The 17,422-nt window shown below is 40.6% G+C and overlaps 1 protein-coding gene across 1 annotated transcript in view; it reads right to left on the bottom strand.

Moving 5' to 3' along the window:
- Positions 1 to 1,232: 1,232 nt before the first annotated feature.
- LOC146573573 (receptor-type tyrosine-protein phosphatase gamma-like) overlaps positions 1,233 to 17,422 on the bottom strand; it is a 368,884-nt gene continuing 352,694 nt past the window's right edge. Inside the window, exon 13 of the mRNA XM_085272820.1 lies at positions 1,233 to 2,555. Within this exon, the coding sequence (XP_085128946.1) occupies positions 2,521 to 2,555 (35 nt within the window). The 3' untranslated portion in view covers positions 1,233 to 2,520. The remainder of the gene's footprint in view (positions 2,556 to 17,422) is intronic.

Here is a 17,422-nt window from a genome sequence, read left to right as displayed (position 1 = left end):
TAAGTGTATGTGGGTCAGATCGGGAGACCTTGGGGGCCGTTCAACTGGCCCACGACGACCAATCCACTTTCCAGGAAACTGTTCATCTAGGATGCTCGGACCTGGCACCCATAATGTGGTGGTGCACCATCTTGCTGGAAAAACTCAGGGAACGTGCCAGCTTCAGTGCATAAAGAGGGAAACACATCATCATGTAGCAATTTCAAATATCCAGTGGCCTTGAGGTTTCCATTGATGAAGAATGGACCCACTATCGTTGTTCCCCATATACCACACCAAACCATCACTTTTGTTGTTCCAACAGTCTTGGAGGGATCCATCCAATGTGGGTTAGTGTCAGACCAGTAGCGGTGGTTTTGTTTGTTAACTTCACCATTCACATAAAAGTTTGCCTCATCACTGAACAAAATCTTCTGCGTGAACTGAGGGTCCTGTTCTGATTTTTGTTTTGCCCATTCTGCAAATTCTGTGGCCGATCTGGGTCATCCTCGTTGAGATGCTGCAGTAGCTGGAGTTTGTAAGGGTGCCATTTCTGAGTAGCTAATATCACGAAACTTAGCAAGCAGTTTGCTAACTGTAGCATGGGAGATGGGTGGTCTCGTACGTGTCTTGCATTGAAATCTGCTGCAATGACCCGGTTACTGTGTTCACCAGATATCAACACAATTTTGATCCGCTCCTCACATGTTAACCTCTTCGACATGTCAATGGCTGTGAACAAAGAGAAACTTGTAAATAACTCATGAAAGAATAAAGAATAAAGTTGCGTTGAAACCAAGCACACAACCAAGCACACAAGGCAATTGTCTATGGTGTGAAGATACAAGATGTGCAGCACCTGAAACTACGGCCTATGCTGGCATTTCTCCTGCGGTGTTGCTATCAGTGTGTGAAGAGTGGGAGAAGAGGGTTGCATTGACAATCCGACACAACGGGCAGCACATTGAACACATTTTATAAGTGGTCAGAAACTTGTAAATAACTCATGAAAGAATAAAGTTATGTTGAAACCAAGCACACCATTGTTTTTCTTGTGACATTACCAATAAGTTTGATGTGTCACATGGCCCTCTTCCTATTGAAAAAACAAAAGTTGTATCCAAGATGGCCGACTTCTAAATGGTCACCATGGTCACCACCCATCTTGAGGAGTTTGCCCACTCACATATACTAATGTGCCACAAACAGGACTTTAATATCACCAACCATCACCAGCCATATAAATGGCCCACCCTGTACATCAGGTGCTTGTGAGCTCTACCTGTTTGTGTTCTTAACTGATGCTTGGCTGTCAGGATGAAAACAAAAATCCTTTTCAAAGGAATATCATGTGTTTGTGGTCAATATTTGTGTGAATCTCTCTCTACATATATGTGTGTGTGTGTGTGTGTGTGTGTGTGTGTGTGTGTGTGTGTGTGAGAGAGAGAGAGAGAGAGAGAGAGAGAGAGAGAGAGTGCAGATGACATAGCAGCATACAAGAATATAGAGGACTAAAGAAGTCCACCTTCGTTTGGCTGAATCAGCTGTGAGTAGCAGAATAGTAATCTATAGGACATGATGGAAATCAGTCTGATTCAGGAGGCCACAAAGGACGTGTACAAAAATCACAAAGTTATTATGATAAGGATATATTTATATATGTATACATACGGTACTCCCATATATTAAAAAGCATATTATGAATTATACAAAGAATTAACCATAAAAGTTCACAGTAGCAGTGGTTACACCACATAGGTATCCTAATTTGGATGTGAATAATGGTGTAACAACAAAACAATGGAAACAATAAATAAATCAGTTTAAATAAATACTTGTTCATGGTCATCCTTCCATGAGCTTCTTCCCATTAATCTTGTGATTAATGAATAGTAACATGATGTGTGAGCATGGTGTAGGACGTCATGATGAGCAGAAGTCAGACATCTTGTTATAGAGACAGAAAACTTGTGATGTCCTTCACAGAAGCGGTTGGCTTAACAAGTCAAAGCCCTGAAATGTCTCCATAAAAAAAGTCTGATTGAGGAAAATCCAAGTGAGTCTGCTTTAGTATATGTAGGCTGTAACACTACACTGAATAGTGCAAACAAGAAAAGACAAAAAGTGTTTCTCGCTGCCCACTGACACTGTTGTGAAACTTAAAAACAGGTGTAAACCCTTCAGTAGGAGAACAATAAGACATAAATTGGTGAAAAAAAATAAATATCAAAACTTTATATCTGTGTAAAAAAGTAATCAGGTTATTAATTTTAACCAAGAGTCTGGCGAAAAAGGCATTGGAAAGTCCTGTCCACGATAGTTCCTTGACGTTTTTCAAAGATAAGTGCTTCTTTTATGGGCTCAGGAACAACACAGGTGTTTTGGATCCACGGGACAGGCTCTTCAGCAGAGCTCCTTGTTCTGAAGAGCCTGTTTCAGACCAACAGCTCCATACTCTCGGACCGGTCTGACACAGTCAGTATTGTCTCATTAAAATCTCTGGCCAGAAGACCCAAACCATTCACGTTGACGCTGATGGGCCTAAGTAGAGTCCTGTATAGGAACTGGTACTGGTCCTGGGAAGGAAATGGACAGACAAGAAAAAAAGGGAAGACAGCAATATTAATAATGTACCAAAATAATTTTGCTGCACTAGGCATATAAAGAAAAACGAAGTTGAAAATATGACAATACTTGTGATACATGTGTATTCCTTAAACTAGATAAGAAATACATACGTTGGCCAAAACATTGTGTTCTCTGTTGTGGTGCAACTTTATATACAGATCTGGGATAAATTCGACAGTAAGTGCAGTTATTTCTCATAGTCAGTATATTGGACACAGGAGAATTCAGCTGGCTTCTCTCATCCATGTTAGGGGAGTCTATAGACTTTGGTTCTATGTAGAATTGAAGAAGCCATGCTGGTTTAAAGTTGCAGTGTGTAAAATCTCAGATGTCATCAGATTGCACTTTGCAGTCAACTGAATTCTGTTTTATTCCCCTTGTATATTCAAATTAAAGCAGACGCTGTAGGACAAAAACTGTGTTCACTGCTCATCTGTACCAAGTATGGTACAGTGTGCTGTTTACCTTAGCTATCAATGTGTTCACATCTATTTACTTTGGATGAGGCTGAAGATATCCTTAACTTTTCTGTCGGTAAGCACGGGTGTCTTCATCAGTCCTGCTAGCTGTTGTTACCAAAACCTTCTTTGAAGCAGATCTAACATTGTTACACTGGGAAACATAGCAAAAAAAAGCATTGCATGTCTAATCTGCTAACAATGGGACTCCATCTTAGATGATAACACAGGTATGCTCCTTCATTTCTTGAGACTCTTAAAGGTTTAGACACAAATTAAAAATTTCTTCCATTGGAGAAAAAGCGATTAGGTCAAACAGTGATTCACATCTTCGCGAATGTATTCAAGATGGCGAGGCAACACGGAGTCTTCCACAAACCAGCACTTACGCTTATGTATTTTTAATATAGTAATTGTAAGTTTATGAGATTGCATCAGTCAGTGATTTTCAGTAATCAGCCATAAACGCATACCAATCAGTGTTTTTTATTTATTTATTAGATTTCTATTTAATAAACTCAAAAAGTATATAACTATACAGTGGGAAAATAATTATTTGATAACTTGCTGACATTTTGTTTGTTACGTAAGCCCCTTTTCCACTAGTACCTACTCGCTGCAGTTTGCCATGTTTTCAGGGTTTTCTATTAGGTTATAGTACCTGGTACCAGGTAATAAAATAGTGCCAGCTCGGCTGGGATTCCAAAACAATCTGAGCAGGTGCTAAAATGTGGTGTCATTAGTCTGCATGCAACCGATTGGCTGTTCAGCCACCTGTTCTAAAATAAATTAATTGTGACGTATCACATCCTTTGAAAGCTGAGTTCAATTTTTCTAGCCACACCCAGGCCTGATTATTACCACACATTTTCCCAATCAAGAAATCACTTAAATACGATCTGGCTGACTAAGTAGAGTAGACCAAAAGATCCTTAAAAGCATCATGCAACATCATGCTGCGAACCAAGGAAATTCAGGAACAAATGACAAACAAAGTAAATCTGAGATTTATTAAACCCCCCAAAATATGACTATCCAGAGTTGGGACCAGGAAGCAGAGTTGCAGTCTTACACGCTTCTCTGCAGCTTCTCTCCTCCTGCTACCCCCCCAAAAACCCATCTCCATAGAGACTGTGTCAGCTTCCAAAAAGACAAAAAACAAACTAAAAACCAGCAACAAACAACTTAAACATAAACAATCACAAAGAAAGAACAATACAGTATCCACATCTGAACCAAAGAGTAAAACAGTGAAATGTGGATTATTAAATATTAGGTCTCTCTCCTCCAAGTCTCTGTTAGTACATGACTTAATAATTGATCAACAAATTGATTTACTCTGCCTTACAGAAACCTGGTTGCAGCAGGATGATTATGTTAGTTTAAATGAATCAACACCCCCGAGCCATTCTAACTACCAGAAATCTCGAAGCACAGGCCGAGGGGGCGGTGTGGCAGCAATTTTTCACACCAGCCTATTAATTAATGAAAGACCAAGACAGACTTTTAATTCATTTGAAAGCCTGATGCTTAGCCTCGTCCACCCCAGCTGTGAAACTCAGAAACCAGTCTTACTTGTTATCATCTATCGTCCACCCAGGCCTTACACAGAGTTTCTGTCTGATTTCTCAGACTTTATATCTAATTTAGTTCTGAGCTCAGATAAAATAATTATTGTGGGTGATTTTAACATCCATATAGATGCTAAAAATGACAGCCTCAACATGGCATTTAATCTGTTATTAGACTCAATTGGTTTCTCTCAAAATGTAAAAGAACCCACCCACCACTTTAATCACACTCTAGATCTTGTTCTAACATATGGCATCGAACCTGAACATTTAACAGTGTTTCCTGAAAACCCTCTCCTGTCTGATCATTTCCTGATAACATTTACTTTTACAATAATTGATTACACAGCGGTGAAGAGTAGACTTTATCAAAGTAGATGTCTTTCTGAAAGCACTGTAACTAAGTTTAAGAATATAATCCACCCACTGTTATCATCTCCAATGCCCTGTACCAACACAGAGCAAAGCAGCTATCTGAACGCTACCCCAACAGAGGTCGATTATCTTGTTAATAATTTCACCTCCTCACTACGTACGACTCTGGATACTGTAGCTCCAGTGAAAACTAAGGCCTCAAATCAGAAGTACCTGACTCCGTGGTATAACTCTGAAACACGTACCCTAAAGCAGATGACTCGTAATCTGGAGAGGAAATGGCGTGTCACAAATCTAGAGGATCATCATTTAGCCTGGAGAAATAGTTTGCTGCTTTATAAGAAAGCCCTCCGCAAAGCCAGAACATCTTACTATTCATCACTGATTGAAGAAAATAAGAACAACCCTAGGTTTCTCTTCAGCACTGTAGCCAGGCTGACAAAAAGTCAGAGCTCTTTTGAGCCAACCATCCCTTTAACGTTAACTAGTAATGACTTCATGAACTTCTTCACAAATAAAATTTTCATCATTAGAGAAAAAATTACCAATAATCATCCCACAGATGTAATATTATCTACAGCTACTCTTAGTACCATTGATATTAAGTTAGACTCTTTTTCTCCAATTGATCTTTCTGAGTTAACTTCAATAATTACTTCCTCCAAACCATCAACGTGTCTTTTAGACCCCATTCCTACAAAACTGCTCAAAGAAGTCCTGCCATTAATTAATTCTTCGATCTTAAATATGATCAACCTATCTCTAATAATCGGCTATGTACCACAGGCCTTCAAGCTGGCTGTAGTTAAACCTTTACTCAAAAAGCCATCTCTAGACCCAGCAGTCTTAGCTAATTATAGGCCAATCTCCAACCTTCCTTTCATATCAAAAATCCTTGAAAGAGTAGTTGTCAAACAGCTAACAGATCATCTGCAGAGGAATGGTTTATTTGAAGAGTTTCAGTCAGGTTTCAGAGCTCAGCACAGCACAGAAACAGCTTTAGTGAAGGTTACAAATGATCTTCTTATGGCCTCTGACAGTGGACTCATCTCTGTGCTTGTCCTGCTAGACCTCAGTGCAGCGTTCGATACTGTTGATCATAATATCCTATTAGAGCGATTAGAACATGCTGTAGGTATTACAAGTACTGCACTGCAGTGGTTTGTATCATATCTATCTAATAGACTCCAATTCGTGCATGTAAATGGAGAGTCCTCTTCACACACTGAGGTTAATTATGGAGTTCCACAGGGTTCAGTGCTAGGACCAATTCTGTTTACATTATACATGCTTCCCTTAGGCAGTATCATTAGAAGACATAGCATACATTTTCACTGCTATGCAGATGACACCCAGCTCTATCTGTCCATGAAGCCAGATAACACACACCAATTAGTTAAACTGCAGGAATGTCTTAAAGACATAAAGACCTGGATGGCCGCTAACTTTCTGCTTCTTAATTCAGATAAAACTGAGGTTATTGTACTCGGCCCTGAAAATCTTAGAAATATGGTATCTAATCAGATTCTTACTCTGGATGGCATTACCTTGGCCTCCAGTAACGCTGTGAGGAACCTTGGAGTCATTTTTGACCAAGACATGTCCTTCAACGCACATATTAAACAAATATGTAAGACTGCTTTCTTCCATTTGCGCAACATCTCTAAAATTAGAAATATCCTGTCTCAGAGTGACGCTGAAAAACTAGTTCATGCATTTATTACTTCCAGGCTGGACTACTGTAATTCATTATTATCAGGATGTCCAAAAAACTCACTGAAAAGCCTTCAGCTAATCCAAAATGCTGCAGCAAGAGTCCTGACAGGGACTAGAAAGAGAGAGCATATTTCTCCTGTTTTGGCTTCCCTTCATTGGCTTCCTGTTAAATCCAGAATTGAATTCAAAATCCTGCTCCTCACATACAAGGTCTTAAATAATCAGGCCCCATCTTATCTTAATGACCTTGTAGTACCATATCACCCTATTAGAGCGCTCCGCTCTCGCTCTGCAGGCCTACTTGTTGTTCCTAGAGTATTTAAAAGTAGAATGGGAGGGAGAGCCTTCAGTTTTCAGGCCCCTCTTCTGTGGAACCAGCTTCCAGTTTGGATTCGGGAGACAGACACTATCTCTACTTTTAAGATTAGGCTTAAAACTTTCCTTTTTTCTAAAGCATATAGTTAGGGCTGGACCAGGTGACCCTGAATCCTCCCTTTGTTATGCTGCAATAGATGTAGGCTGCCGGGGGATTCCCATGATGCATTGAGTTTTTCCTTTCCAGTCACCTTTCTCACTCACTATGTATTAATAGACCTCTCTGCATTGAATCATATCTGTTATTAACCTCTGTCTCTCTTCCACAGCATGTCTTTATCCTGTCTTCCTTCTCTCACCCCAACCGGTCGCAGCAGATGGCCGCCCCTCCCTGAGCCTGGTTCTGCCGGAGGTTTCTTCCTGTTAAAAGGGAGTTTTTCCTTCCCACTGTCGCCAAAGTGCTTGCTCATAGGGGGTCATATGATTGTTGGGTTTTTCTCTGTATCTATGAAGCGCCTTGAGGCGACTTTTGTTGTGATTTGGCGCTATATAAATAAAATTGAATTGAATTGAATTGAATTGAGATCTCAGTCTGGAAAAGGCCAAAGCCATTTCTAAAGCTGTGGGACTCCAGCAAACCACAGTGAGAGCTAGTGGTGTACCTTTCCAGACTTGGCCGGCCAACCAAAATTAACTCAAGACCTAGAAATAACTCATCCAAGAGGTCACAAAAGACCCCAGATCAACATCCAAAGAACTCCGGGCGCACCATCTGTAGCCAGGCTGACAGCGCGGGACCAGTCCACTCCGACCCTGTCCAGCGCGCCGACGAGTGGGGTGAAAATATCAGCTGCAGTCGTTGTATCTGTTATCGGTACCAACTCCACGAACTCCTCGGTGACGGTCAATGTGTCATCAACTCCGCGGATGAAAATTGCCAGTTGTGCAACATCTGTAATGTCCGTGCCTTCATCAATTGCAACTGAAAACACAATAAATGACTATTTTTTGCTTCAACCGTCTGTCCAAATCCACTGAAAGATCAGAAATCCTGTCGGCAACCGTGTTTCCTGTCAGGCTGATATTTGCAAAGGCCTGGCGCTTTTCAAGGCACACAATCTCCGATGCCTTCATCATACATGTTTGTACAAATTCACCCTCACTAAATGGTTTGGAAGCTAGTGCAATTTCGTTAGCAACGAGGTAGCTAGCTTTCACTGCAGTGTCACTGATGTCTGCTGCTGTTTCTTCAGACCCGCCAACAGTTCATTCACCTTCACTCTTCTCTGCTGTCCTTGAAAGTTGTCATATTTGTCGGCATGAAGACTCACATAGTGGCGACGGAGGTTATATTCTTTCAGCACTGCAACATGCTGGGAACACACCAAACTTACAGCTTTCACTTCCGTGAATAAATAGGAGGATGACCATTTTTCTTGGAACACTCTGCACTCTGCATCCACTTTTCTCTTTTTTGACAGAGACATATTGGGGCAATGAGGGTGCCAAAGCACATCAGGTTTAAATTTCACAGGCAAAACAAAGTAGCTCACAATTGCTATTGCGCCATCCAATGGACACAATTGGAAAAGCACTTTCTTTATTGAAAAATTGCTGCTCATTTTTATACTTTACAAAATCATCTCACGGGCCAGATTAAACCCGCTTGCGGGCCTGATCTGGCCCGCTGGCCGTACGTTTGACACCCCTGAGCTAGACCATCATTTATTTTTCATGTAGAGGAGGTGGCTGAGGATTGCTCCATTCCATAATCAATATCCACATGCCAGTCTTGTCAATGCTTTCACTAAGGGTGAAGGCATATGTAGAATAGCAGTGGGGACAGAGCATGGTAAATCCCACACTTGATGCAATTTGCTGTAAGTTGGCCTCTAGTGTTGGTCAGACTTCTGATAAAGACTCTTAGAGTCCTGTTAATCTTGTGGAGTTGTAGACATTCAAGGATCCACGTGTGGCATTGAGTCATAGGCCTTCTTGTAGGTAGTGCACAGGTTGGTCAGTCTGGTCTTACTGTCATGGGCGACTGCTCTATCTGTATCTGTGCTTTGTCCTCCTGTTATTCCTGCCAGTTCCTTTCTGTGCCCTACTTACAGTACATATTTAACCATGTACCTGTTCATCTTAGCCACTATGATGGCTTTTCAATTGATAACCGCATTTCACTTGTTCATTCTTATATGCAGCAGTTTCTACTTGTCTCCGTTGTTGTTAAAAGCACAATGGGACCGGTCCCCTATGGGGATCCTGAACACACACACACACAAACGTGTGTGTGTGTGTGTGTGCGCGTGTGTGTGTGTGTGTATACTGAGGTAAAAACAGGATTTAAGGCTATTGTTCTGCTGAGGGTATGGGAAGACACCATCACATCAACGAGCCATCTACTGTAGAATCCTGGATGCGAACCTCCAACAGCTAGAAGACAGAAGATAGGTTGTGGATAGGTCTTTAAGCATCACACTGAGAACAAAAAAGTACATTAAGGTCACGGATTGGCCTCATCAGTCTCCAGACCTTAATCATGTACACTCTAAAAAGGAATTCAGAGGCTTAGTAACTATCACTATAAATATAAGTTAGATGAGCCTAATAAAATCTATGAATATCATTTTAGTAATTATTTGAGTTTGATGAGTTGAAATAAATGTCTAAAATGTTAACATATGTGTTTGTGTTAAATTAAGGTATTTATTTACATTTATCTCAGACAATAAATTTAGTATCTGGTTTACAGAATACCTTCCTTGCATGTACTTAATATTTTTGTTTAAAATTGAATCAAAACATTTGAGAAATACGTATCTATACTCATCAGTATCTTGTACTAAAATCATTAATTATTCAAATCAGTATTATTTATTGTCAGCAACTACAACTGAAAAGTGTAAGTAAAACACGATAACGTAGAGTAATTGAGTACCATGAGCCTTTTCCATTGTTTCGTTCGTTTTGTTTTTTAAATATTCTGAGCTTTTGTGTTTGCTGTCCTGGTTTGACATCTATCCTTCAAGTATGTGAGGCTTTGAGCTAAAAGGGAAAAGGCTCTTGTCTTTTTAGTGCTTGTTTATTTCGAGTTATTTCCATGTTTATGAAAATTAAATTTCGTTTGGAAAAATGTTAACGTGGTCATTTTTCATACATGTATTATGAAACACACAACTACATATTAGTTTGTTTGGTTTTTCAGACTTAGACTACCAGTGAAATACAATAATTGGCTCAAGAGTTGGCAGTTCGTCTTGTAATCGGAAGGTTGCCAGTTGGAGCCCCGGCACCGACAGTCTCGGTCACCTACTGGTTGCCTACTGCCTACTGGTGGTGGTCAGAGGGCCCCAGGGCAGCTGTGGCTACAATGTAGCATGTCGTCAACAATGTGTGTGTGAATGACTAAATGATTCACACACACTTTCAGGATGACTGGATGTAGTGTAAAGCGCTTTGGGGTCCATAGGGACAAAGTAAAGCGCTATACAAATGCAGGCCATTTAACATATTTAATATTAAGTACAATTTTGATTACGTTCAGTTTACAATATTAAGTAAATGGAACAAAATTTTGGATCAACTGACCATCTATATTCAGTTACATTGACCAAGCATGTCAGTGTTATTTACTCAATTTTTTCATGTTTGTGTAACAACTACAATTATTGATTTCAACTTAATATGTTTAAGCTTTAGTTATTCAATTGATCAAGTATATTGAACAGATTTGACTAGTTTCCAACCTACTCAATATTTTTAAGTGTAAAAGTGTTGCCTCAAAATTTTTAAGTAAATGCCAGTTTCAGTTTTTAAAGTGTAGTAAATATGAGAAGGAAGCTGTTGCTTTGAGTTGCTGGTTGACAGTAATTTATTTTCCATAAAAATTAGAAATGGTTCATGTCAATATAAATGAGCATACTTAGAAATGGGATCAAATATCCCCCGCTGTATCTTTAAAAAACTGAGCCGCAGATCGCTTTACTCAAATGACTGGTTCTGAAAATCTTAGAAAATTATTTGGAGGTGCCCTCACCATTAATCAGTGCATGAGGATATTTTGGAAATCTGACCCAAGGGAGCTTGAAATGGAAATGTACCTTTATGAAAAGTATGTAGCAGATAAACAGCATGCAAATTACATGCTCTGATTTTTTGGGCACATTTTGTAAATCTCTCAGATTACACCTTTTAGACACACAATGTCTTTAAAGACTTCTGGCCTCATAAGGTTGATCATCTTGGGCACTTGATAGACCTTGATGGCGCCGTTGTAAGGCAGACAGGGTTGTAAGGGCACACAGCGTACCAGCTGACAATGTTCACACATATACACACACATACAGTCATAGTTCTTGTTTAGTACTTTGTACAATATTATGAAAATGGCCAAAAAAGTCTAATAAGTAACAATTTCTCTTCCACTGGTCCGTCCCCTAAAAAGCAGCACTATCAAAAACTTTTAATCGCAGAAACCTTTTTCAAGGGACCAAAAAGGCCTTTGAGATTATTACTGAGTGCACAGATTCCACTGTATCCTGCAAAACCATGAAAAAATTTAAAAGAATAATTACATTTTTTTAAAAAATCACAAAATAAAACAAACAAACAAACAAACAACAAAAAAACTACAAACACGTGACCAATCAGAATTGTCTGAAACTGAAAGTGTCTCCACAGGAAAGTTCATGAACTAGTACCATTACTGCTGCAAGGAACCTTTTAGCTGTACTGTCAAATATGTAAGTGTAGTAATAAGCATAAGGATGTCATGTTTAACCTGAATGTCACAAACATTAATGATCAAGTCAAAATGAGATGTATTTTGTGTGCAGACTGATTTTGTTTGTTTCATTGTTTTACTTCAATGTTTCAACACAGGAAATGAAAATGAGCAGAGTAGACAACAAAGCCACAATAGCTACATGTTGTGTGATCCAGCCACTTTGTCACTTTTTTGTGGTTGAGATAATGTAGTGCTTTTAAATATAGCTGCTCTTTATATGTTCACTGAAACACATCCAACAATATAAATGGCCAGTGTGCTCTACAGGCTTTCTTTGAATTAGCTGGCCTTACAGAGCCTTAACCAGTTTGAGATAATTACTTTTTCTCTTAATGACGCACTGTGCATGTACAACAGAGTTTTTCAAAAAAGAGCTTAATAATGGATTTCCTCAAAATTAATAATAATAATGGATTGGATTTATATAGCGCTTTTCAAGGCACCCAAAGCGCTTTACAATACCACTATTCATTCACTCTCACATTCATACACTGGTGGAGGCAAGCTACAGTTGTAGCCACAGCTGCCCTGGGGCAGACTGACAGAAGCGAGGCTACCATATCGCGCCATCGGCCCCTCTGGCCAACACCAGTAGGCAGTAGGGTAAAGTGTCTTGCCCAAGGACACAACGACCAGGACAGAGAGCCCAGGGATCAAGCCGGCGACCTGCCGGTTACAGATGCGCTTCCCAACCCCCTGAGCCACGGTTGCCAGCAACCATAATCAGTTGTGTTCCAGGGGCCAGAGCAGGTGACAAGCAACACTCACGTTTGATAAAGGTCCATGAGAGTGATACAAGTGACTGTGGTGTGCTTTGGGTCTGTGTGTTAAGCTCCAAGAAAAATAAAAATCGAATCAAATTGAATTCTGTGCTGAAGAGTCCATTTGCTATTGAGTGCATTGACTTAGTTCTTGATTAGTGCCTTCTGCTTCTCAGAGAGCGTTTCAGCATCTGGAATAGTATCCTATAAAACTGCTCCACTTGCCCATTCCTTTGGGGATGGTAGAGAATAGTCCTGGATCCAGCAACTCCACAGTAGTTTTTCAGTTGTACAAACAACATGTTTTCAAATTCAACACCGTGTTTATGATGTATTCATGCTGTCATTAAGGATTTTGATTGCAGCTGTATAACCTGTTTTGGAAGTTGTAGCATACACCTGAAGTGTGTAAAACAGTGACAACAAGGATGTATTCATAACTGTCTTGCATTTGTTGTGGTGTAGGAAATCACTTGATAGAAGTCTCAGTGGTTAAGTAGTGACAATATTAGTCAGTGGTGCACTGCTGTAATGAGATGGATCTTGAGTTTTATGCAGACAGACCGTCTTTATTACATAATCATCTACTTCTCGTTGCATATGCGGCCAGTAGAACTGGTAGAACCGATAACATTCATTTCAACACCTTGATGGCCCCATTCATCATGTATCTCCTTTAGTCTTGTACTTTCGTGTTTTTCTGGTAAGACCAGCTGTTTTTGGTTGGCTGTTTCTTTGTGCAAGAAGATTCTCATCCATCTTCAATTTGTTGTCTTAGATATTACCTGTGAGTTGAAGTGCTTTAGTTCTGAACTTGATGGTTTTTCTTGTGTTAGGTTACACCAAATCAGATCACTTCTTTGTTCCTGGTTGATCTGGCTTTTTGTCAGTGGTATGATGGAAACATCTGTGGCCATGGCTGCACAGTTAACTGAGACCATGGACACGACACACTGGATTCATTCTTTCCACTGTCTGTGTAGCTGCTCCAATCACATTACATGTAATTTCCTCCATGAACCCTTTCATCGTGTCTACACCATGCTGGAAAGACTGTCTACAACCACATTTTCCTTCACATTTTAATCGTGAAGTGGAAATCTGCCAGTTCTGCTACCCATCGTCACCCTGTTGTATTCAGTTTGGCATGTAGGTAAGTCGATAATTATTGGTGTACACTGTGAAGAATGTTGCATAATAGAGGTAATTGCAGAATTTTTCTGTGATCACCCATTTGAGAGCTAGAAACTCTGAACGCAAATGGTAATTCTTCTCAACTGCAGTTAAAGTACGAGAAATGCAAGAAATTGCACAAAGCAACATTTCACAATGAATGGCTCTGAAAATTTTGGAAAGCCTATAACAGGAGGCTGAGTTAAACAGTCTATCAACTGCTCTACCACTGACTGGTGCATGTCACTACACTAAATATGTGTACTTGAAGGGACAACTACTGTTGTTTTATTTTATCTGCCACTTTAATCTTTTGTTTCGCTGGGTCTCAATGTCTGCAGGTCCACTGAGCAGGTCATACAGAGAATTGGCGATTCCATCAAAATCCTGTATTGTTTGTAATAACTGAACAGTCCCAACATTGCTCTTAATTCACCAACAGTACCTGGCTGTTTGTCTTTCAAAGCAGTCATAGCAGTGCTATCTGTGGGGTTTATCCTGCTTCCTTCTGCTGACACAATCCCGCCAAGTTACCTTGCTTCTGCTCTAAACAGATTGCACTTCCTTGCTTTTAGTTTGATTCCATTCTCCCTAACTCTTTGCAGCACTGTCGTGACATCCTACAGACTACCAGAGAGGAGTATGATGAGGTGGATTTTTCCATCGACCCTTGAGCTCAGAAGTCCTGCAGGTAGTTTTTCATCTCCTGATACAAGGGCTTTGGTACAGAGAGATAAGTCGGTGTCACTGGCTCGTTATCTTTCATGGAAGTGTTCGTTTGCAAGTTCTCAGCACATCCTATGTCGTTGTCAGACCTAAAGAATGATTGTGATTCTTCTCTTAACATCTGATTAACAACTTGATAGGTGGATCCTAGTGTTCAATGGTAGATGTGCCTGGGCATAATGGACTGATGCAGTAGGTATCCAGTCAGTTTTCAATATATTAGCAGGATATATTGATCCAACAGACCGCAAAGTTTCCATAACATTCCTATTTGGCACTACGATGTCATGGTTCGTGGGATTTTGTAAACAATATTTGGTGTCATACTAGCCTTTACTGATAAAAGGGTATCGCAGAACTTCCTTCAGTCCTTCAGGCCACTGTGGGTTCTCATGAATGGTAAATGGACTGATTCTTATATAGCGCTTTTCTACTCTCCCTACTCTCATGAGTCTTGAAGATCAGAATGCTATCTTGTTTGAAAGGTGCTTGGTGCGTTGAAACCTGCACAAAATGCTCACATCTCCCACACTTGAAGCAGTGCTGACAATATTCGTAACATTCTTTCACACATGAAAAGCATCTAGAGTGGTGGCATGGTGCTGGAAAATATTTCTGTGGTGCAAATCTTTGTTGAAACTGTGCTGTTCCCCTCACATGCTAATAATAAAACAGCATGAATTTTCTTTCGCCTTAATGGGGAAAAGCAGTTGGGTTGCAGGCACTGTTCCCTTTAAGCTGAGCGTGTGAGCAATCGTGCACTGCTGACACAGTCTCCGTGAACAGAAAATCAGTGAAATAAAATAAATACATGTATTTACTTTCATTCCAATTCAGGCTGGATTTTTTTTGTGTGTGCAGCGCAGATTTTCTGTGTGGGGAGACCATGTCAGCAGTGTGCGATTGCTCACGCGCTGAGCTTAGGTGTTGTCTTTAGAATGGCTTCTCTGATTTTGGAAACTTAGAATAGAATTAGAATAGAATAGAATTAAACTTTATTGTCATTGCACATGTCACAGGTACAGGGCAACAAAATGCAGTTTGCATCCATCCAGAAGTGCTTTAGCCACGATATAGATATATTACACATATATTAGCAATAATATAGATATGCAAGTATATTACAGAATGGGTCTATTATGGTATGTTATAATGTACACGGTATGAAGTATGTTATGAATATTCTATAAGTATAAGTATGTACAGGCTGTAGTGAGTACAAGCTATGTACAGGATATGAACAGGATATAAATATGAAAAACTATACAGAAATCTGAGATATACAGCTATACAGAAATGTGAACTATGCAAGTTATAAACAGTTGTAGGATTAAAAATTATCGTATGTACAGAATGATTATTTACACAGAACTATACAGTAGTGCAGTTAAGATAAGTGAGATATGTGGATAATTTCTACAGTGGTTACATAAAGTGCTGGTGGTTGTGAGTGGTGGTTCAGCCCATTTTGTTATTGTGTGTATGAGGGTACAGTTGTCCATTGTGTGTGTGTGTGTGTGGGTGGTTGTGGGTGTGTGTATGTTCAGTCCATGAGTTTAACGTGGGTCAGATGTCAGGAGGCAGAGTTCAGGAGTCTGACAGCTGTGGGGAAGAAGCTGTTCCGGTACCTGGTGGTCTTAGTCCGGAGGCTCCTGTAGCGCCTCCCAGAGGGCAGGAGGGTGAAGAGTCCATGTGATGGGTGACTGGGGTCTTTGATGATTTTCCCAGCCCTTTTCAGACACCGCTTCCTGTAGATGTCCTTTATGGCAGGAAGTGGTGCTCCGGCGACCCTCTGCAACGCCGTCCGGTCCGAGGCAGAGCAGTTCCCGTACCAGACTGTTATACAGTTGGTCAGGATGCTCTCGATGGTGCAACGATAGAAGTTCACCAGGATGTCTGAGGACAGGTGGTTCTTCCTCAGAGTCCTCAAGAAGAAGAGGCGCTGGTGAGCCTTCTTGACCAGCTTGGATCAGTTGGTCGTCCAGGTGAGATCCTCGGAGATGTGGACTCCCAGGAACTTGAAGCTGCTCACACGCTCCACAGCCGTCCCCTTAATGTGGATGGGTGGATGTGGGTCAGCATTCCTCCTGTAGTCCACGATGAGCTCCTTGGTCTTCTCGGTGTTAAGCAGCAGGTTGTTTGTGTCGCACCACTCAGCCAGACGATCCACCTCCTCCCTGTAGGCGGCCTCATCGTTGTCACTGATGAGGCCAATCACCGTGGTGTCATCTGCCCTCAACTCTTTCAGGAGTACCATGTCAGCGCACATTTCTTTTATTTGCTCTTTCTTTGACCGTGTTTCTCTTTTCCACTGGAGAATCACTGGTCTAGACAGTATTTACAGTAGGTACTCATGATGGAGCTGCATGTTTCTTTTCATCCTGTCTCTCCTTTCCATTCTCAACTGCAATATTCACCTTCTCTGACAACAGCTCATTTGAAGTATTTGTTTGTCAGGACAGTATGCATGAAAAGACTCTGGACTAGTGCTGGATCATATTTTAGACTTGATTTAACTTCCTGAGAAGCAAACAGGATTTTCTGCCTCAATTCTGTTGTCTTGATCAAGAAATTTTAGGGAGTCTCTTTACTATTCTAACTCTAAGAGGAGAGTTGTTTGTATAACTCTGTGGCACTTTTCTCACAGTTTCAAAGGTCACTGTTGGTAGAACACTACACCGCCATGGTCTCATATCATGCATTGCATGGAAGGTTCCCCTGCTCAGGTCATCACATGTCCAGGCCCGTCTGAAGTTTGCCAGTGACCATCCGGATGATCCAGAGGAGGCGTGGGAGAAAGTCATGTGGTCAGACGGGACCAAAATAGAACTTGCTGGTTTAAACTTAATTCGTTGTGTTTTGAGGAGAAAGAAGGAGGAGTTGTATCCCAAGAACACTATCCTTACTGTGAAGCATGGGGGTGGAAACATC

This window comes from Mchenga conophoros, linkage group LG5, assembly GCF_057382185.1.
Source record: "Mchenga conophoros isolate Kocher_MC1m ecotype Shallow Benthic linkage group LG5, M_conophoros_male_GT1.1, whole genome shotgun sequence".
NCBI classification, from domain to species: Eukaryota; Metazoa; Chordata; class Actinopteri; order Cichliformes; family Cichlidae; genus Mchenga; species Mchenga conophoros.
Note: the sequence above shows the minus strand (reverse complement) of the source record. Positions and strands in the feature narration are given on the sequence as shown.